The sequence below is a fragment of the Danio rerio genome, chromosome 22 (genome assembly GCF_049306965.1).
Source record: "Danio rerio strain Tuebingen ecotype United States chromosome 22, GRCz12tu, whole genome shotgun sequence".
Taxonomy (NCBI): domain Eukaryota; kingdom Metazoa; phylum Chordata; class Actinopteri; order Cypriniformes; family Danionidae; genus Danio; species Danio rerio.
Window position 1 is genome coordinate 19,350,936 of NC_133197.1, and position 22,060 is coordinate 19,372,995.

The 22,060-nt window shown below is 37.1% G+C and overlaps 2 protein-coding genes across 3 annotated transcripts; both read left to right on the top strand.

The window, feature by feature from the left end:
- The first annotated feature begins 1,399 nt into the window (after nucleotides 1-1,399).
- Nucleotides 1,400-12,409, top strand: LOC141380312 (mast cell protease 1A-like). 2 transcript variants are annotated; one of them, XM_073937790.1, is made up of 6 exons: nucleotides 1,400-1,463; nucleotides 1,569-1,698; nucleotides 5,727-5,737; nucleotides 5,953-6,077; nucleotides 6,264-6,515; nucleotides 8,570-12,409. In XM_073937790.1, the coding sequence occupies exons 1-6, from the start codon at nucleotides 1,400-1,402 to the stop codon at nucleotides 8,726-8,728; spliced, it is 741 nt and encodes a 246-aa protein (XP_073793891.1). In that variant the 3' UTR covers nucleotides 8,729-12,409. The 2 variants fall into 2 exon arrangements, with proteins under 2 accessions (XP_073793891.1, XP_073793890.1); XM_073937789.1 differs by lacking the exon at nucleotides 5,727-5,737 and having other exon boundaries at nucleotides 5,945-6,077.
- Nucleotides 12,410-19,026: 6,617 nt separating this feature from the next.
- On the top strand, nucleotides 19,027-19,621 carry si:dkey-78l4.12. The gene is given in 2 exon segments (NM_001083067.1): nucleotides 19,027-19,302; nucleotides 19,383-19,621. Coding segments are annotated over 2 exon segments (435 nt in total). The 3' UTR covers nucleotides 19,542-19,621.
- Nucleotides 19,622-22,060: the final 2,439 nt, after the last annotated feature.

The window sequence follows — 22,060 nt, forward strand, 5'->3', positions numbered from 1 at the left end:
GTATGTTAGAAAGTAGCAATTAATGATCTAACATTAAATAAAGCTAATAAATTCAGCTTTATTTGTATAGCGCTTTTACAATGTAGATTGTGTCAAAGCAGCTTCACATAAATGGTCATAGTAACTGGATCAGGGTAGTTCAGTTTTTAGTGTTTAAGTTCAGTTTAGTTTAGCTCAGTTCAGTGGGGTTTGAAGTCATTATTGAGAGTTCAAACACTGAAGAGCAAATTCATCGATAAGTAGCTTTTCAGATCCTGAACCATGCAAGCCAATTAAGAGCAAAGCCGTATGAGCTTTTCACATACTGCATATTTTACACACTCAAGTTAATTATTTCAAATGTAGATTCCCAAATAAAACTGAGGAAGCGGCACTCTCATGCTTTCTAGACATGACATTTGATTGGCCCCGTAAACAGGGACTTAGAGCAGATCCTATTCTTGTTTTTTGGCATGTGTCACTATTTTTACAAATAAACAGCACATTTGAAATCAGAATAATTACATTATTGCCTAAAAAAGTCTCAAAATACATCATGCAGTCCAACAGCTGAAGTTTTTTTTTTTTATCAAACTGTGAGTTTAGACCTCTATTTGGTACTCTCTACAGGTGGTGGTACACACCAGTGAACAGGCTGGAACAGTGCTACTGGAATATCTCACAGCTATCAGCCAACCAGACTCCAGAACTCTTGTATAAATACACACATCACAAAATTGCTCCAGTCACATGCTTGATACCATTTAGAAAACAATTAAATGAAAGTTTTTGTTGATGCATTGAATAAATACTGTGAGATGCTATAAATGTACCGCTGTTATTTTAGAACTATCTTTATTGGCAAAACAGAACAAAACCAGCTAGACACAATTGTTCAAAATGAAGCTCACTTTGTACTTATATCTTGTATCGTAGGCCAATGATAAGTCACTTAAGATCAAATGCAGATGTAACCCAGTCAGAGTCTATAAAATGAAACAGGGTTGCGCTATGAATACATCCCTTACATATTATGTATTTGCTGCAGTTCAAGAAATCCAATTCCACAATTTTCTTTGTATTCTGTTTTACCACCCATGTTATTATAGTGGCTATTAGTCAGTTTTAGGTTGTAAAGCACTTTTTGTAGATCAGATACTTTTGTATTATTCATTATATACCAGTTTATGATACATAACTTTATGATGTGTAACAATGCCTTCCTGCGTGCTTCGTTTTTATCATTAAAGCCATCTGTGGCTTCACTGTGAAACCACTAAGATTTGCAAGATCAAAACTTTAACATCATTGTACTTCTCAAGTCAAGACTTACCGGCAGCTCAATGTCTCTGGCTCCTCCCATCTTTAGAGTATATTTATACAGAATTTTATAATTGGGAGCCCACTGATTGCCTTTATCATGACTATCATCATAATCTCTCTGCTCCTGCTTGTTTCTCTGGTGCCGCACCTGACCTTCACTGGTGAGACTGTCTATACAACAGATTATGCAGATATGCTGAAAATATTTGATTGGCATGTGCTAATTAAGTAGTAATTTAACTTTTTCTCAGCTCGTGTGGGTATAGTGAATGGCAAGGAGGCAAAACCTCACTCTAGACCTTACATGGTTTCTATTCAATTGAATGAAAAACATATCTGTGGTGGATTCCTCATTACTGAAGAATTTGTCTTGACTGCTGCACATTGCAGGAAAAAGTAAGAGTTTTGTTTAATGTGAACTGAAATTCATAAAGCTTTTCAATGACAGAGCCAGAGGTGGGACCAAGTCATTGTTTGGCAAGTCACAAGTAAGTCTCAATTCATTGCCCTCAAGTCCCGAGTCAAGTCCCGAGTCAAGACAGGCAAGTCCCGAGTCAAGTCCCAAGTCAAAGGCAACAAGTCTCAAGTCAAGTCCAAAGTCCTATAGTTTGATTTTCGAGTCTTTTCGAGTCTTTTTAACAGAAAAATAAAATTTAAACAGATTATGTACGGCTGTAAGATCTGTATTTATTAAACAAACCTTTTTTTTAATGAAAGAACATTGCTTAGATATATAAAGATACAAATGTAATTTTCTGAAAAATTGCTAAACAGTGCTGCGTCTCGTCTACACAGCCTATTGCACAAGAATGAGTTCCACCAAAAAAAAAGGGTCCATTTTGCTTCACATCACACAGAAATTGCAGGTCTACTGCTGTCTAGTTCATTAAGTTTAGTTGTGCTATGTTATGTCTTCAGTGATCAACTTGTGATTAACTAAAACTACATAAACAACCTCAATGAGGCAGCAGTGCCAACAACTCCTGTATGCTGCAAAGTAAAATTGAGTAAACTTGGTATTTTGTCAATTGAATCTCGTGTGTGCTAAAGAGATGGAGATGCAAATCTGTCTTGCAGCAATGTAAAATGGTAGCACATATTCTAAATGAAGTAGGCTACTTCATACAAACAATAACGTTGTTTTCTTCACATATCGTTGAAGAGCTTTGCTCTCTACCTTGTGTGATGCTCGTGCACCGATTTCCTCTGTGGACAAAACTGCTTGCGAGTTCTCAAATATACGCTGCTCACGCGCAAATTTTCTCGCTCTCAAATATGCACTGCTCACGCACACATTTTCCTGCGCGCTCTCAGAAATTATATATAGAATTTGTGTCTTGTGTTTCCTCTTCCTTTTGTGCTTTTTGATATGATTTATATTGAGGCACTATTTATTAACAATAACCAAAATACTAAAATAGACTTACATATTCAATTTTTTATCTAATAAACCACAACATTTTGGCTGTATGTTTTATGATGAGATATTTCCAGTTTCAAACACTTAAAGACACAGAGAATAGAGGTTGGATGTAAAGAATGCATTTTGTTTTATAAACATTTATTAAACATCCAAAAGGTTCACCATACTAATCAAATAAAAAACATTTAAACAAAAATATAACTAACGCAAGCAGAAATGTAACTGTGATAAAAATAAGGAAAAACTTGATTTGGCATTATAGCCTACTGTACTATTCACTCTTTCAATAAATCTCACTATCAATCCCATTTTTCATGGCAACTAAAATAAAGTGAACACGTCTCTGCTGTCTTCCACATTATGGATGAGATTGTGGAGGACATTTTCCATGTCATCCTCTTCATTTTGAGGAAAAGCTGTTCCACAGGGCCCCTGAACACATCTATTGGCATGGACAGGGTTTTGAACAGTACTATAGTAAAGTACTTTAATTAATCTGTTGGGGTAATATTATAGTTGCTATGGTAACACAAGTGTAATATAAACAAATGACCCAGTGCTGTAGTTTTTTTACAGTATGGGGTATATTATACTACAATTCACCACACTTTACTGTAGTAAAACTACACTCTGTATTTCATTTTATTAGTTCACTATTCTTAAGACTACAGTATGCTGAAGCATTCATTAACAACTTGTAAATAATACTAGGCTTAAACATAGGCAGTATACCTAACTCTCAAAAACACTAGCATTTATTATAGAATTTACCTTAACCTCATAGTTTTTCGTGTATTATACTAAATAGTTTAGCAATATACAAACCATATCAACATTCTGGAATAATCAATTTATCAGGAGGATCTCTGGAGAGCAAAAGCAGGAAAATTATGAAGCGCCAGTGTGGACAAAACTCAAGCAAACGCAGAGAGACTGAATACGCGCGTGAGAGACCAGCAAATCAGATTGAAGTACCTGCCCACTGGTGAAACTAATGTCAGAGCCAATCAGATTTTTCTTTCTTTTCATAAAGAACGGGGTTCGAATCCCACTTAGGCACTTGTAAACAATCATTTTAGAACATTTTGTCATAAATCCCTACTGAAAAAAAAGCTTAAACCAGCCTAGGCTGGTTGGCTGGTTTTAGAGGGGTTTTGGCCATTTCCAGACTGGTTTCCAGCCATTTCCAGCCTGATCTTAGCTGGTCAGGCTGGGAGATGACCAGCTAAAACCAGCTATGTCCAGCTTAAACCAGGCTGGTCAAGCTGGTTTTAGCTGGATTTTGCTGGTCAGTTTCCAGCCTGACCAGCTAAGACCAGGTTGGAAATGGCTGGAAACCAGCCTGGAAATGACCAAAACCCCTCTAAAACCAGCCTGGTCGACCAGCTAAAACCAGCTTACCAGCCTAGGCTGGTTTAAGCTGGATTTTTCTGCAGGGATATTGTTATGTTTAACCATTTATTAGAGCCACAAAGTATCTAAAACTTGTTTTCATGTTTGAATAGCCAATAAATGTGCTAAATAAATTAAAATAGAAATACCCACAGTGAAACAGTTATATAAATTTAAATATTAGTTTAAATACATTCGTAGTGGTTTTAAATATATTTTAATATGTAAAGTAGAGAAGTTCACATTCAACAAACTGAATAAAACAAGTCTTTGTTTTTAGTTTATTTAAAAACAATTACAAATGGAGTAATTCAACTCACAATTAAATGATCTCATTGAGTGATGGAATAACAAAGGTAAAACTTTAATTAAATTATCAGTCAAGTGTTTCCAAATGAAATCTGTTAAAATAAGAGTCCTACAAAACAGGAACAAAGACACTCATGAAACAAAATGTGATTGTCAATTGTATTTTTTATTAGATGGTTGGTTTTAAGTACTTTAAAAATAGTAGATAATCCTTAAATATAGAGGGGGAAATACAGAAAAACAAACAAACAGAAATTCAACAATATAGATGCATTACATTACAATCTCACAATAAAATTTTTTATTAAAAACCATATAGAGGACTAAAATATTGCTAAGAGGCATAACATCAACAATAATAAAAATATCTTTAAGGTTTTAAATACTAAATAAAATTAATAGTAATAATCCAAAATATGAAAAATGTAACACTTTACAATAAGGTTGTATTAATTAATCAAGTTTATGCATGTAGTAATGTGAACAAACAATGCAGTGCAGTTCATTACAGTATTCATTATTTTATGCTTTAATTAATGGAAATAAAATTATTGGTTAATTCTTGTTAACTCACAGTGCATTAACATTAATGTTAACAAGCATAACTTTAAATTGTAATAATGCAATAGTAAATGTTAAACTATAATTAATAAAGGTTTAGAAGTATAGTTCATTATTAGTTCATGTTAGTACATAGTTTAACTAAAGAAACCTTATTGCAAAATGTCACCAGAAAATAACAAAAAACTTTTTTTTTTTTTCAGTTTTAATAGCTTTAAAAATAAATTATATATCTAGTTATTATGGGCAAAACACAAAGATAAAACATAATATGCGCATTGACACAAACGACCAAGTGCAAAAACATAAATTACAGCCATGTTCATTCATAATTATATGATATAAATCAAGAGAGGGTAAATTTGGTTTAAAAAAGCTGAAGTTCATTGACTTATACACAACAGTAAAACAATGCTTTTGCACAACAGTAACACATTGCGAGTAGTAAAGTCTCTTACCTTTGAAAGATGTTGTAAATCCGCTGAATTAAACAAAAGGAGCAGACCGCGGATGTGTTTATTTCACTCTCCGAGTCAGAATGAAAATGGCATCTTCAAATTTCCCGCTGGTGCAAAAACACGGAAGTGCGCCACAAAGCGCTAGTGATCGAAAGTATGCGTGCATGCTCTCTGTCACACACGCACACACACGCAGAGATAGAGCGTTCTGTGTCAACATACTTCTTATCTTTGGGCTTTTTATAGAAAATAGCAAGTCTTTACAAGTCAATAGGCGCAAGTCCAAGTGAAAGTCCGAGTCAATTATGTTCAAGTCCAAGTCGAGTTGCAAGTCTTTTCATATTTTGTCAAGTCAAGTCTGAAGTCATCAAATTCATGACTCGAGTCTGACTCGAGTCCAAGTCACATGACTCGAGTCCACACCTCTGGACAGAGCAACTGCAACCATACAGCGTGTTAAATGGTCTAAATACACAATTATAATGTGATTTTCCAACAGAAAGGAAGAGCAGACAGTTGTGGTTGGTGCCCATGATTTAAGTAAAACCAGAACTTTAAAACGCTACGGAGTGAAGTTCTACATCCCGCATCCAGACTATAGAACTAATCGGAATAACATTATGATTTTGAAGGTACCAAACTGTAACACCTGTAACTTTGGTTGTTCAAATTGTATTCAACCAGGAACCATTGTACAAACCACTTTGTGTTAAAATCTATTTCAAATGAGTTCATTTCTGATCGGCCTTTGGTGCTTCTGTAATGACCTCAAAGTCACCAGTAGTCTTACTATAATTAGTTGTGTTTTTGAATTGCAGATAGATAAAAAGGTCAAACTGAACAACAAGATTAAACCGATATCATTGCCAAGTGATGGTAAACATATTAAAGCAGGTGCTGACTGTAGTGTTGCCGGCTGGGGAGATTTGTGGATGGAAGGCCCACTGAGTGACCGTCTAATGGAAGCAAACGTGACTACAAAAAGTGACAAATACTGCCATGTTAAATGGGGATCTAAATATGTGGCCAAACATATGATCTGTGTTTACGGCCAAGGTGGATCCTGCAAAGTATGTAATTCAGACTTGTTTATTTATTAACCAGTTTGTTTCACTGTTGTCGTGTTTATCTGTGTTTGTTGACAGGGGGATTCAGGAGGTCCTTTGGTTTGTGGAAACACTGCAGTTGGTGTCACATCCTTTGGTGATGCAAGGGTTTGCGATAGTCCTGAACAACCAGAAGTTTATACAAGGATTTCAGCATATCGCGTATGGATCCAATCCATAATTGCAAAGATAAAATGATTTTGCTTTGAAAAGTGCTTAACAATTGTTTTTTTGAGTTTTGAAATGTTTAATAAACAAAAGCCAAAAAGCCAATAGACAAGGGGGGCTTGAGTGGTTAGAAAGACCTAAAGTTTGATTATTAATATATATATATATATATATATATATATATATATATATATATATATATATATATATATATATATATATATATATATATTACAGATTTAGATTATCAGTATTATGCCTATTGTTTTTTTGTTTTGTTTTTTGCTGCCGCCATCCTCACTTATGTGTCACCCAATACACCTTACTCTTGCATGGGGATAAAATCAGCTGCCTCTCAAATCGCATACTTATGCACTATTCTACGTCATTTTATAGTATAAATAGTGTAAGTAGTGCGTTCACACTGAAAATTCTAAAAATATTAAGTGCACTTTAATTACCTGAATGATGCAGTCATTCAGCCAGTAAAATTAAATGTGTAATGATTGACACTTCACACACTAAACGACTGCAGGACACTACATACATGTACTATGCAGTTGAGTGTGTAGGTGCATAGGTACATAGTGCATGAGTGCATAGTGTATAGTGTGCCATTTTAGACATAGCTCATCCACTGCATTTGGCGCTGATTGTATCTAAACGCAGCCACACCCCTTCTTGTGACAGCAGGGAAAGGCACAGCCAATCAAAATGTCCATATTTGTTTTGGGGCGGGAGGACTCGAGGATAGAACCTCATTAAAACCTATTCTGCGTGTCTAGATAATATTGATAGCAATTTTTTTAAGTGAATTATATTGTTGGTAGGGATATTTCAATGGTCGTGGATATTGGTGGGGATGCGTCCCTAAATCTACGCCCCTGCCTTGATCACATTAGATCTGCTCATCAGTAAGGGTCTACAGCTATTTTTTATGCCACCGGCAGCTGAAACCAGATTTCAGAGGATGCCAGATACAAGTGCCCCTAATGAGCTATCATTAATTCCATATAAAAGTTTTGCACTTTTTAAACATAATGTGTATTGTGGCTTTTAGCATTGACCTTAAGTCAAGTGAAAGCAGGCTTGCTTAGTGTAAACTGAAGTTCAGAATCCTTTGACTGACAAAGCAACTGCAGTGCAACCATACAGTGTCTTGAATAGCCAAAATACAAAATTATAATATGATTTTTCAACAGAAGGGTGATGACGGTTGTGGTTGGTGCACATGATTTGAGTAAAAGCAAAACTTTGGAACGCTACAGAGTGAAGTCCTACATCCCGCATCCAGACTATAGACTTCATCGGAATGACATTATGATTTTGAAGGTACCAAACTGTAATACCTCTAATTTTGTTTGTTGAAATGAATTCAATTCAATGTACAAACACTTTGTGTTAAAATTTATTTCAAAGTAGTTCAATTCTGATTGGTCTTTAAGGCTTCTGTATTGACCTCAAAATCATCTATATAATCAGAATACTGTATAGTGTTAATTAGCTGTTTTTGAATTACAGCTAAAGAAAAAAGTCAAACTAAATGACAATGTTAAACCAATATCATTCTCAAGGGATGGAAAACACAATGAAGAAACTGTCTGTAATGTTGCCAGCTGGGGAAATCTGTGGATGAAAGGCCCACCGAGAGGCTGTCTAATGGAAGCAAACGTGACTACAAAAAAACACGCATACTGCCTTGAGAAATGAGGATCTTATTATGTGGCCTCAAAGATGATTTGTGTTCATGGGCAAGGGGGATCCTGCACAGTATGTAATTAAAATGATTCAGACATGTTTTCTTATTAATTAGTTTCACTGCTGAAGTGTTTACCTGTATTTGTTGACAGGCGGATTCAGGAGGTCCTTTGGTTTGTGGAAACACTGCCGTTGGCATCACATCCTTTGGTGATCCAAGCGTTTGTAATAGTCCCAAACATCCTGAAGTTTACACAAAGATTTCAGCATATCGTCCATGGATCCAATCCATTATTCCAAATGTAAAGTGATTTTGCTTTGAATATGTACTGATCATTTGTTTGAGTTCTTAAATGTTTAATAAACAAAAGCCAAATTAATTTGTTAAGCATGATCACAGGAATTCACCCAAGAATTTTAATGTGTATGCTCAGATTTCAGAACAACGTCAGTGGAGAGATAGTGCAATTAGGATTTTTAGGGGATTTCATGAAAAATAAAACGCTTTCCTTCAATTCTTCAACAAACATTCTGGCAATAAAAGTATCAAATGGCAAACACCAATCAGTCAAAGTGTTTTTATTGTACCAGTCAATTGCATGTTTAAAATATATTGGCAGGTCACTCGGTGGCCATATACAGTAAGTAACATACTCAACTTCCAATCTATGTGTGAGGAAAAATGTAGGTCTAGAATATTTCCAGACTCTTATGTCTCAACATTCACTTTGCATAAAGTTGCATTTTTATTCATTTATTTATTTTTTGGCGGAGGGTGTGGGGGTTTGTGCATGTTCAGAGTCAAGTACAGTACAGTTAAAGATTTTGAACACTGATTATTAATGCCCGTGCAGACTAATTTATATTTACACCACTGGTTAGATTTTGTGTTCAAAGTCAACTTATATCTCTTGGAGATTTCCAATATTTTGAGTATGTGGAAATTATGACGAAATATAACACTACATGTTTTATTGTGAACTATTTACATGTCACCAAGATACTCAATTGTGAATGATGTAATGGTAGCACCACAGACTTGTTATCAGCTCTGAACACTTCTATAACTTTTTGAAGATGAGAAATTAGCCTATGACAATTTTAGATCCCATTAGATCTGCTCATCAGTGAGGATCTACAGCTATTTTTATGCTCTTTTATGCCTCCGGCAGCTGCAACTAGCTTTCAGAGGATGATAAATACAAGTGCCTCCTAAGTAACTACCTTTAGTTTCATATAAAAGTTTAGCACTTTTTAAACTTAATATTTATTTTGGCAATATAGCAGGTCTATTTGTCAAATAAACAACTTGCACTGACCTCTCTATCAGCATCTGTGAAATTTTGCAAAGGGAACAGGAAGGAAGCTGAACCTCAATCAAGACACCATTTAAACAGTTACAGCAGCAACAGTTTGTCTTGTGTCTTAAGGGTTTGTCATAACAACTGCACACCATACTGCAAGATCTATAAAGATAGTTTACACAAAAAATAACAATTCTGTCATCATTTACTTATCCTCATATCTCACCATCCCTATATTGCCAAAGAAAAATAAATACTACAAGAGTAAATGGGAGACAAATTATGTTTGGTTACTGACATTCTTCCAAATACCTTCTTTTGTGTTCAGCAGAACAATATAAATGTTGTTGGCATTTCAGTGTGGAGTTTGCACGTTCTCTTCGTGTTTTCGTGGGTTTCTTCCATATGCTCCAGTTTCCCCCACAGTCCAAACACATGCGCTATAGGTGAATTGAATAAACCAAATTGGCTGTAGTGTATGTGGATGTTTTCTAGTACTGGGTTGCCATTAGAAGGGTATCTGATGTGAAAATGTATGCCTGATAAGTTGCCGTTTCATTCCGCTGTGGCGACCCCTAATAAATAATGGGACTAAGGCGAAGAAAAATGAATGAATATTTTTTTAAATTCTTGATACCTTTGGTAAGTGGCCATATAGCATGCAGGGAGGACGTGGCCTTAAACAGAAGTCTTAGCTTATTCCTTCAGGTGATAGTGGCAGCTTGCAGCTGTGGGGGTTTACTCCCTCTTGATTTGTCCCCTAAATATCACCCATCTTGCACTGGAGCTAAGCCAAAGGTGCTGGGCTCCAGCCCAATCAACAAAACAACCCAAGAAAGCACAGCCATCATGCTGAATTCAAGGTCCTGAACCACAGGCACCCCAGAGGGTGAAGGAGTATCCAGGCTCTCCTTCAAGCATGACATCTCTCCCTCCGATGCCCTGATGAACATCTAATTGCATCCCAAGTCATCACTTAGGGCCTACTCACACTATGCTATCCGAACCATGCCCAGGCCCGTTTCCCGGATTGTTTGAGAAGTGTGAATCGGGTTCAGGCACAGTTCACTTGGCCGGCCCTGGCCTGGTTGGAAGAGGTGTGCCTGAGCGCAGTTCACTTGGGCTTTGGCGCGGAACGCTTGTGTGAATGCAAAACAAGCCAAAGTCCTAAACTGAAAGTTAGACGTGACTTTTAAGGGACTGTTTCATATGGATTTATTAATCATTCTTACTGTACAGTGAACGCAAACTGCCGTATTTTATTACAGACGCCAGCCCCTCACAGACCGACAGCTGCGCACCTTCAGCAAACCTCCTAATTACTGCAACACGAGGTCTTTATGATTGTTTATGAGCATCAAAAGTGGCTGTTTGGCGAAAAATTTGAATGCGTGTCACCGCATCCCAAATGATATAACTGAACTGGTTCGAGACAACTGTACATAGTGTGAGTATGACCTTAAGCTCCCCAGGATACCCACGAATAAGATATAACATACCCTCCTCCCTCTTCATCTTTGTAGAACTCCCACAACACCACAAGTTCTACTAACAGGAGATCCCCACAAACCACTTTTACCAGCTTAGGATGTCTGCCTTCCGGAGGATGAACCGCCACCCAGACTCAAAGTCTGGACAGGGCAAGCTATGGAGAAGTGGGAGGTCCATGGAAACTAGTAGGGTTACCTCCTACTTTGATCCTCAGATCTTCTTGAGTGCTCACCACTTTGCTAGAAGCAGAAGCAGTGGCTCGCACATTTGCGAGTCACAATCTCAGCTGTGCAACAGTTATGCCCTCGTAAGGATGTGGACTCCCCACAAGCACCGACTCAACAGTCAGACAACAGTAAATTCTAGCATTATTATTATTTGTAAACAGAGTTTATGAAGCACCTTTGACTGGTTTTTTAATGGGATGAAGAAGAAGGAATGGGATTGTAAAATGACAGATATCCCTAGGCTTTTTCTTTTATTTAAAACATTTTTAAGGGAATATTTAACAAAACCTTTTCTTGTCCAACACAAATTACCTGTCCAATATAGCCACCAAGTAATGTTTTTGAACACATCATATTTGACAATAAGGATAATCATCGATGGCTGCTATGTGATACTTTTATTGGAAGAACTTTCATGGTAAAATTCAAGAATTTATTTTTTTTTTTTCATGAAATCAGTCACAATTTCCAACTATGTTGCGAATCCATGGAAGATATGCTGAAATCTTGGTATACACATTAGGATACAGGCGTGAATTACAGAGATAACGGTCACCGAAAGCTGTGACACCAACAGCAGTGTTTCCACAAACCAAAGGACCTGCTTCGTCACCCTGTTAAAAAACATAGATTAACACTTCAATAGTGAAACAGGTTTCTCCGTTAACATAATTTCTGAATCATTTTTCATACTTACAGTGCAGGATCCACCATGACCATATACACACATCATCTTTGAGTCCTTGTAAACAGATCCCCATCTGCGTTCACACTCTGCATCGCTCACTATACTTGTGTTAGCTTCCATTAGACGGTCACTCACTGGGCCATTATTCCATAGATCCCCCCCAACCAGCCACACTGCAGATAGTATCTGCTTTAACATCTTTTCCATCCTTTGGTAATGATATCAGTCTAATGTTTTTGTTTAGTTTGACTTTCTCTTGTAGCTGTAATTCAAAACACTTTCATTACTAATAAAAAAAAAAACATTGAATGGTTTCTGCTGTAAAAACAAATCTACAATACCTTCAAAAGCATGATGTCATTTTGAAACAATGTGTAGCCTGGATGCTTGATGTAGGATTTCACTTTAAAATGGATCAAACTCTTACTGTCAGCCAAGTTATGGGCACCAACCACAACTTTCAGAGTGTCACCTCTGTTGAAAAAGACAAAATCATTATACATGTGCTTGTTCGTTTCTTGGGGTCAAATGACACACATAAAAGTTCACACTAAAGCACACACTGGTTCCAGCAATGTGCAGCAGTCAAGACAAACTGTTCAGAAATCAGAAATCCACCACAGATATGTTGACATTTCTTCTGAACAGAAACCATGTAAGGTCTGGAGTGAGGTTTTGCCTCCCTGCCGTCCGTTATATGCACATAAGCTGAAAACGAGAGAGAAATAGTTGATACAAACCAATGAAATGTTCCTAACAACTTTGTAAATCGTATGTTGTATAGTCAGTCTTACCAGTGAAGGTCAGGTGTGGCACCAGAGAAACCAGCAGGAGCACAGAGATGATGATGGTCATGATGAAGACTATCAGTGAGCGCTCAATGCTAAAATACTGTTTAAATATACACTAAAGTTGGGTGGAGACATTGAGGATCCCTGTGTGTTTTTTTTTCATCATTGTAGTATGAGGAACATGCTTTATTTTTAAAAATTCTTGAGAAGTGTGTATTTTAGGAGACTGGCTGATTTTGTAGTCACACCAACTGATGACCAATTTTCAGAAGGAACCTCTTGACACAATGAAATGCTAACTAAATAAACATAGTTTTTACAGTACACTACCTGACAAAAGTCTTGTCATCGATCCTAGTTGTAAGAGCAACAAATAATAACTTGACTTCTAGTTGATCACCTGGAAAAGTGGCCGAAGACAGATTTTTCCAATGAATAATCTGTTGAACTGCATCTCCCAGTCATCCAATACCTATTGGAACCCGCATGGACCCAAGATTCTCACAGAAATCAGTCAAGTTTGGTGAAGAAAAAATCATGGTTTCAGTTTGGGAGTATGCGAGAGCTCTGCAGAATGGATGGCAACATCAACAGCCTGAGGTATCAAGACATTTGTCCTACCTATTGCATTAAAAACTACATGAGAGGGCACATTATTCAGCAGAATAGCGCTCCTTTTTATACTTCAGCCTTAACATAACAGTTCCTGAAAGCAAAGAAGGTCAAGGTGCTCCAGGATTGGCCAGCCCAGTCACTAGACATAAACATTTTAGAGCATGTCTGTGGTAAGATGGAGGAGGCATTAAAGATGAATCTAAGGAATCCTGATGAACTCTGGGAGTCCTGCAAGAACGCTTTCTTTGCCATTCCAGATGACTTTATTAATAAGTTATTTGAGTCATTGCAGAGATGTATGGATGCAGTCGTCCAAGCTCATGGGAGTCTAACACAATATTAATTTTGTCTAAGCAACGTCAGACCTTACTGTCCTAATTAAATAATAAAAATCAAGTCGTTATCATATTTTATTTTGGTAAAATAAGCATATTCTAGTGGCCTTTTATATAAGCCACTTCTGATACCAAATGATCAACTAGAAGTCAAGTTATTATTTGTTGTTCCTAAAACGTAGAACTTTTTTCTGGTAGTGTAGTGTGTAGTTGTCATGACAAACTGTTCAGACACAAGGAAGTCATCACATTTGTGTTTGTTACCTGTCCCATGAAAAAAGGGATTTTAAATAAGGTCCAATTTCAACTCTGTTCACTATTCTAAATTTCACAGATGATGAGACTTAAAGAGTGCATGAATAACTTCTAGTTTAAATTCGATTTGAGCAGTTTTTAGATTATAATATGACGATTTAGTTGCAAGAACATGTTTAGTTTATTTTATTTTAATTGCAGTGTCAAAATGTCATAGAAGTACTGGCTGAGGAAATCTGTTACTGGTGTTTTCATCTTTGAACTGGTTTAAGATTGTGTTAAATCTGGAGATACTGGCTAATCACCGAAAATGCTATATTTTGACAATGCTACAGAATTTATAACATTGTTTCAGAGGGTTAAACATTTATACTGATAAGCAGATCTAATGAAATCCATGATCTATGACTTTGGTCTGCTACTTCCTTATTCTGTGTAAGATCAAAAGTGCTATTTCTGTGCTTTTATTATAGTTATTTAAGCTTCATGAATATTTTAGGCATCAACAAGGGAAAAAAAAAATTAAAGTTTTGTGGCAGCTGCAGATTAGAGTTCTACAAATAATAATAAAATAAGATGTGTAAAATAAATGTTTTTCTTGGGTTCTGACCTTCTAACTGCAAGAAAGTGAAACTCTGAAAATCAATTATTCATTAATGGCAGTGGTCATAAAGCAAACTTTATTTTATCCCACAAAATGCAAGCTTAGAGCTTAGTTTAGAGATTGTGGATTAAGAATATTTTGTCCAACAGAAGGAATAGCTATAGTTTGTTGTTTTGCTCCACAGCAAGTTTGCAGCATAGTCCAATAGATTGCAAAATAAAGGGTTAGTTCACCACAAAAAAAAAAAATCATTCATTAATCATTCACCCTTGTGTCATTTCGAATCCATAAGATCTTCGAAACACAAATCAAGATATTGTGAATGAAATCCAAGAGCTCTCTGTTCCCCCATAGCCATCCATGAAATTCCAAAGCCCAGAAAGCTATTAAGAACATTGTCATAATGTATAACCGACTTCAGGCAATTAAAATTACAATTGCAATTGAAACAGATGACTCATGGACTGATTTGACTACGTTCTTAGTTCCTTTCTGGCTATTTTTGAACTCAGTGTTGAATGTAATGAGTAAATTAAATACCTCCTTACTTCAACTAAATGGAGTAAGTTCACAGTATATGGTTATATATTAGTTTTTAACTCAAACGATTTGAGTTATCTTAATTTTTGGGGTTTTACAGTGTTGAAATAGATGGAGCATTGTAAGAGTTATATGCTTTATAACATTATACCCAACTGATTTTCTTGTTCATTGTCATTTTCTGTGGTAAATGTGCAATAGGCAGCCGCCAGAATCACTGATTTAAGTATATATCTTAAAAATTAGAAATATTTTGGTAACACTTAAGTTTAAGTCACAATTCATGCTATTAACAACTGCTTTATTACCTGCCTATCATTTAAAAAAATTACTCTTCTACCTTACTCTTAGTAAACAGCTAATTAGTAGTGGCTCATAATACCATGAATTGTGGCATAAACTAAAGTCTTACCGTATGTTTTGTTAAAAAAATGCATTGATCAACTTGATAAGATTTTACTGAAAGTGTACATGAAAAGAACAACCCAGGTAGCAAAGAATTCTGGCCCAGATTTGGCAGGAAGCTGGCACAGCAGGCATTCTTCCGGCACTGGCATACAGCATGTGGGCCAAACATAGCCCAGGTTTAGCACAGGTGGCACACAAGACCTGGACCAGATATCAAATGTAGTATTTTACCCAAATGTTAAAAATTTATATGTGGGCCACTTAAGTTTGACCCATCTTGACCCACTTTTAAAATACATTTAAATTATTTTTGACTTAAGAAATAATTCTACCAATCAGGTTGCTTCGAAAAAAAGTGTGGCCATAAAGCGAAATGCTTCATGGGTTTGTTAAATTCTTTGCAGTTGTGACACACCAACATATCTGCCTCAGTTTAGGCCCAGTTATGAGTTATAAACTTGGCTGAGACTTGGCCAAGATATGGTCCATGTTTGGCCCTTGTATGGAAGCCAGACTTCGTATGATCATGCAGTGCTGGTGGTCCTCCAGGAACATGGTTAAGAACCACGTTGTTATTTTCCCTAATTTAACTTGATATATTGTGCAAAAATATCAGCAATTGGTACAGACTTTCAGTATTGCGTTATTTGAATTTGTGAAATTTTAGCACAAATGGTCCATTTCCACTTAGTGGTACAGTATTATAAAGATCGATATGGGTCACCTTTATCAGGCTTGCGTATGCTAAATGGCATACATTTAGTCCTTATTTGGATCAAAAACAAACACGCAACATACAGTATAACCCACAGTCAGTGCAAACCTCTCATCTGTATCTTTATTCTTCACCGGCACATAGTTAAACATGGTAGTTTGCTCATCTTTTAGGTTGCTAAAAGAATCATTTGCTCTTTTTTTTCTGGCTTCTCCTTTTTTTTTGTGCTTCACTCTCGCATTTGTCCCCTTCTGAAAGGATCGAATGTCAGAAGCACTTCAATAATCAAGTGCACATTATTAATATGAGCTCAAGAAATTTGTTATTTCAGATATAGATGCACGATGAGCACTCTCGGAAAAGTGAAACTGCTCACGATTTAGACAGCCTTGTAAACAACTATGGTGCACAGGGTGGATTCTGCTTTTCTTCTTGGCTTTGTAGCTCTTCATCAAGACAACGACAAGGTTTGTTTGAGCTCGGGTCACCATGACTCGTTACTATAAGTATTATTGCGGTGTAATGTCTCGGCTATGTATTTAAAAATGGTGCTTCCTTTGTTTTCATTCTCCTGCTTGTGTATCTCTGTAAAACACTAGCGTTCAGCTGCATGTCTCTGCCTTTTGGTACCCTTTTATCGTGCTAAAAAAGTGGTACGGTACAGTTTGCTTTTAGGTACCTTTTGACAGTGGAAATGGCCATATAAGCATACCGAACCGTACTGTACCATACCACTTAATGGAAATGGGTCATAAGCTTGGTGTGAAGTAACATTCAGTCAAGTCTTTTTCTCATCAGCATTTGGTAAATGAAACACAAAGAACGAGAAGGAAGCTAAACCTCATTTGAAACTCATTTAGAAAATTAACAAACACAAATGTGACTTGCTTGTGACACTTTATCATGAGAACTGCTCACAGTTTGCTATTTAGCAAACTGTATTTAGTTTGAATATTAATGTGAGTCAGAGATTCCCTGGTACAAAAGGGTCATCAGTTTGGTGGTGTGACTACTTTTCAAATGACAAATACATTAAAAGCAGACAATCGAACGAGCCCCCAAATACACTTTTTGTCTCAAGAACTCCTAAAAATAAAGTGTGTTGTTCATCCTCCAACATCTGATGAACAAAAATATGGTGAAGCTGAATGACTCTAACTCCACCAGTATTGATATATACAGTATATATACATCTGAAAGAGCTCACTGAATGTCTTCACCATGACCATCATTGTCATTTCTCTGCTTCTGCTGGTTTTTCTGGTGCCACATCTGACCTTCACTAGTGAGACTGACTATAGAACACACAATTTACACATTTCTAAATAATATTTCAATGGCATCTGCTGAATTTTTGCACTATTTCTCTCTTTCTAAGCTCATGTGGGTATAGTGTACGGCAGGGAGGCAAAACCTCACTCCAGACCTTACACGGTTTCTGTTCAGATGAATGGGGAGCATGTGGTGGATTCCTCATTTCTGAAGAGTTTGTCTTGACTGCTGCACATAGAAATAGGTTACGCCCATAGGGAGCATGCAAGCTTTGAAATGATGGCCATATAGTCGTTCAGCTCGTGCCTCCTCTGGGGGAAAACTGAACAGATGATATCTGTGTATCTAGCAAAAGCAATGTTGAATTCAGTTAGCGATAGGGTACGGAGTTAGGTAGTGGCGGGTGATTTTAATTGCAATGGTGAATTCATCACATTCTACCAGGCGCTCTGCCATGGGAGGTGTAATGGGTGATAAAAGTGCAGTCAGGTTGATGTCTGCACTTGATAGAATGAGATGTCTCGCTGAGCTCGAGACTGGGTGTGGTTCCAGGGCTAGAGCTTTTTGTGGCATGGGCAGGAGAGTGGTGGTGGACAGGGTGAAAGGGGGGAGTAAGGTGGAAATGGATGTGGGGAGGGTAGTATGCTGGGATGGGTTGCTGTTGGAAGTGAGTGCTTGGTGACAGGAGGAGGAGGGTAGAAAGGAAACACGATTTACACATTTATAAATAATATTTTAATGACATCTGCTGAGTTTTTGTACTATCTGTCTCTTTCTCAGCTCGTGCGGGTATAGTGAACGGCAGGGAGGCAAAACCTCACTCCAGACCTTACATGGTTTCTGTTCAGATGAATGGGGAGCATATCTGTGGTGGATTCCTCATTTCTGAAGAGTTTGTCTTGACTGCTGCACATTGCTGGCAAAAGTAAGAGTTTTGTTTAGTGTGAACTGTAACGTTGAGTTACCGACCAACATCAATGACTGCTGTCTAATTATACATATTGCCAATTTGTTCTTTCAACAGAGGTGACATTTTGACGTTGTGGTTGCGGCACATAAATTGAGCGAAAGCAAGATTTCAGACCGCTTTAGAGTGAAGTCTTACATCCCGCATCCAGACTTCAAACTGAAACCTGTTCTGAATGACATCATGCTTTTGAAGGTACTGACATTTAGTCGTTCAAAATGATATCTGATCAGGTAGCTTGAACCGCTGTGTTAGATTTGAAGATTACAGTCCTACAGAACATTATTTTCATCTGCTAGTCTATTTCCTACGTCATTTATTAGTGTCTGTAGAATGAAACATTTTTTTTATTCAATTTCTGTAGTTGTCAAAAGTTTAACAACCAGACTATATTTGAATGAATAATAAATGTGATTTTGCATTACAGCTGAAAGTGAAACTAAACAACAATGTTGGAACAATATCATTACCAATGAATGGAGAAGATGTTAAAGCGGATACTCTCTGTAGTGTTGCTGGCTGAGGAAGTGTATGGAAACTTGGTCCAGCAACTGATCGTCTAATGGAAGCAAACACATTTATAGTAACTAATGCAAAGTGTGATTATAGATGGGGATTTAATTATGAGGCCTCACAGATGATCTGTGCACATGGTCATGGTGGTTCCTGCCAGGTACGTATAAAAGATGATTATGGTTTGTTAAAGTATAAATGTATTTCACTAGTAGCATGTTGATCTGTGTTTCTTAACAGGGGGATTCAGGAGGTCCTTTGGTTTGTGGAAACACTGCTGTTGGAATAACATCTTTTGGTAACCCTTTTCGCTGCAATTCATATTTGCTTCCTAATGTCTATACTAAGATTTCAGCATATCTTCCATGGATCCACAGTATTATAGACAATTGTGAGTGATTTATGGAAAATGTATAAAAGGTAGAAATGTTTTTCTTGAGTTCTTCCATGAACCAATAAAAGTATCATATGGCATTCATCAAATCGCACTGTGCTTTTGTGAAATTGTGTTTAAAATCATTCAGCACTGTAGGTCAATTGGTGGCCAGACAAGTCTGATTAAAATGACTTTCAGAGTAAAGTAGTGAAATAAAGAGCTTGGTGAAATCTTCCTGTAAAAATTATATATTAAATATATACTACATTTTTGATAAAAGTAGCCAAGGAGACAATCCTAGTTCCCCCATCCCATTAAACATCCAGACAAAAGTGCTTTATAAAATGTGTTTCATCTACTTTCAATAAGCTCTAATATTATATATCATGTCTTTTAGGTATATTCTGTCTTATCTGTTGTGGAGCCATGTAGACCTAAAAACTGAGAAACAAAGAGAACATTTGCCCTACAATTTACCAGAACATTATTCAGGTCACTTGACCATACCCCTATTTCTGCAGAAGGCGCAATGAGATTGCGCAGCACTGTTAAATTACCTAGTTGGGGACTATTTTCAGGCACTGCATAATATCACTGTGCCTGCTGCAGCCATGGTACAACAAAAGTTCCTTGATTATTATGGCAGAATGAGAATATAGCTCCTAGTCAGCTTAGAAAATAGTACACCATGAAAATCCAGAATAGTCAAGCTTTACATAGGAAAATGATATCAACTTTTTTTTTTTGTGAGATGCTAATGATCTAATGCGATTCTATAATCTATGCTAAGTGTAGTAGGTTGCCCTTTAAATGCATGCGTTGCGGGCTATACCACGTCAAGGCTTTATAGGAGCTGGTGAGCTCTCTGTCTCTGGTTGGCATTTTGTTGTTTAGACCTGTTGATGGGATTCTCTCCCCTAGTTCTCCAGACAGCGGTGGCAGTCGGAAATTAACTTGATTGTGCACAGCCGGTTTTTGTGTATAATGCAACCCAGGCTCATTCTGAAAATGCTGTTTCTGGAGACCGTGAAATACGTCCAAGGAGGTACGTGTTTTTGCAGTTTTTGTTTTCGCGAATCCACGAGAGGTCACTGTGTGTGCTTTTTTGTTTCTCAAATGTCTCTTGCGTGTGTCGTTCGTGCCCGTGCTGTTCTCGCGTAAACCCACCAGAAGCCGCTGTCGACTGACTAAATGACTGAATGATTGACTAGGTGACCGGCCAATCTACTGACCCACCCTCCCTCCTCTTTCCCTAAACCCAACCAATTTCACCATTTGGCCCGCCCACCCTCTTACTTCCCCTGAACCCAACCGATGGTTTACAAAAGCTGTCCAGAAAAAGCCCTCGTCTGATTTTTACTACGTATTTGGATTTTACCACATTCTCACCCTGTTATAAACTTGTTCACTGTTTTTTTTTTTTTGGATTCTGTTTTACCTGATTTCTGGAACTGCTCTTCCTCGGACTTGAACCCGGTTGTTGTCCTTGTCAACTCCTCTCTGCATCTCAAGTCCGCCGACGTACACGACGAGCTAACTGGACAAACTGGTTGCCGCGAGAAAGCCCTCCACACAGAGGTAAATGGTCAGCCGGTAAACACCAAAAGGAACGGCATCATACAGCCCTGTAGGGTTCGCTTAACAAAATGAATTACAGCCATACGTACCTCCGGCTACATAATTCGTGGTCTTCAGAATCGTCCACAGGACTACGTTTTCAGAATGAGCCTGAGTTGGTATAATATAAAGTTCATTCCAAAGAGTCTGCCAGCTGCTGCTTTATTGTAACTTGAGTGGCATCTGGCCTTATTTGGAAGCGGTATTTCCATGTGTTCGTGTATTGGTCTTCAGACGCAAGCACCTCAGAATCCATCATTGGTGGTCAAATCTATGTGTGCTGCCTTTGAATGATTTACACAGGTCCTCAAACCACCTGCTCATGTTGCAGTCGAAAAGCATCTTTAGTCTAGTGTGTTTGTTACTTTCCCTGAAGTGATGTGATTTTTGTATGGAGTGTTATTTCGTTTTCTATTTTTTCCCTTTGTATGTGTTGTTGTTGCTATTGTTGTTATTATTTTGAGAAGTTGGTGTCGTTGTTATGATTGTAGGGATGATGTGACATTACTTGTTTATTGGTATTGCCAAATTAGAACCAAGGGTTTGGTGTGAATTTGATATTTTGAATTGTGTGGTTGGTGGTGTATACAATTTATTATACAGTATTTAGTTTTTATGGGTTTATGATTTTGTACTTAATGTTTATGGATCATATATGGTGGTCCCTATTTGTGTATTAAAATATGCTGGAGTGAGACACATTGAATAACAGCAAAGAATAACAACTTCTAACTAATCTCATTTTTGTTTGGTTTTGTGTGGGATTTATATTTGTATAGGCACCCTGGTGTTTTTGTAGATATTGTTTTGATGTGTTTTTCTTTCTTGTATTTTTCTGTTGTATTTTGTTCTAGTTTGTTGATTGTTCTTAAATCATACTAAACGTTTACTATTTTAGGTTCGTCAGGATTACCTAAATGATTTA

Bases quoted from the DNA above. Each gene is read 5' to 3' on its own strand.
- LOC141380312 (XM_073937790.1), top strand. From the start codon at position 1,400: ATGACTATCATCATAATCTCTCTGCTCCTGCTTGTTTCTCTGGTGCCG. The intron at 6,078-6,263 runs GTACCAAACTGT...TTTGAATTGCAG, and splicing joins ATAACATTATGATTTTGAAG to ATAGATAAAAAGGTCAAACT. The intron at 6,516-8,569 runs GTATGTAATTCA...ATTTGTTGACAG, and splicing joins GCCAAGGTGGATCCTGCAAA to GCGGATTCAGGAGGTCCTTT.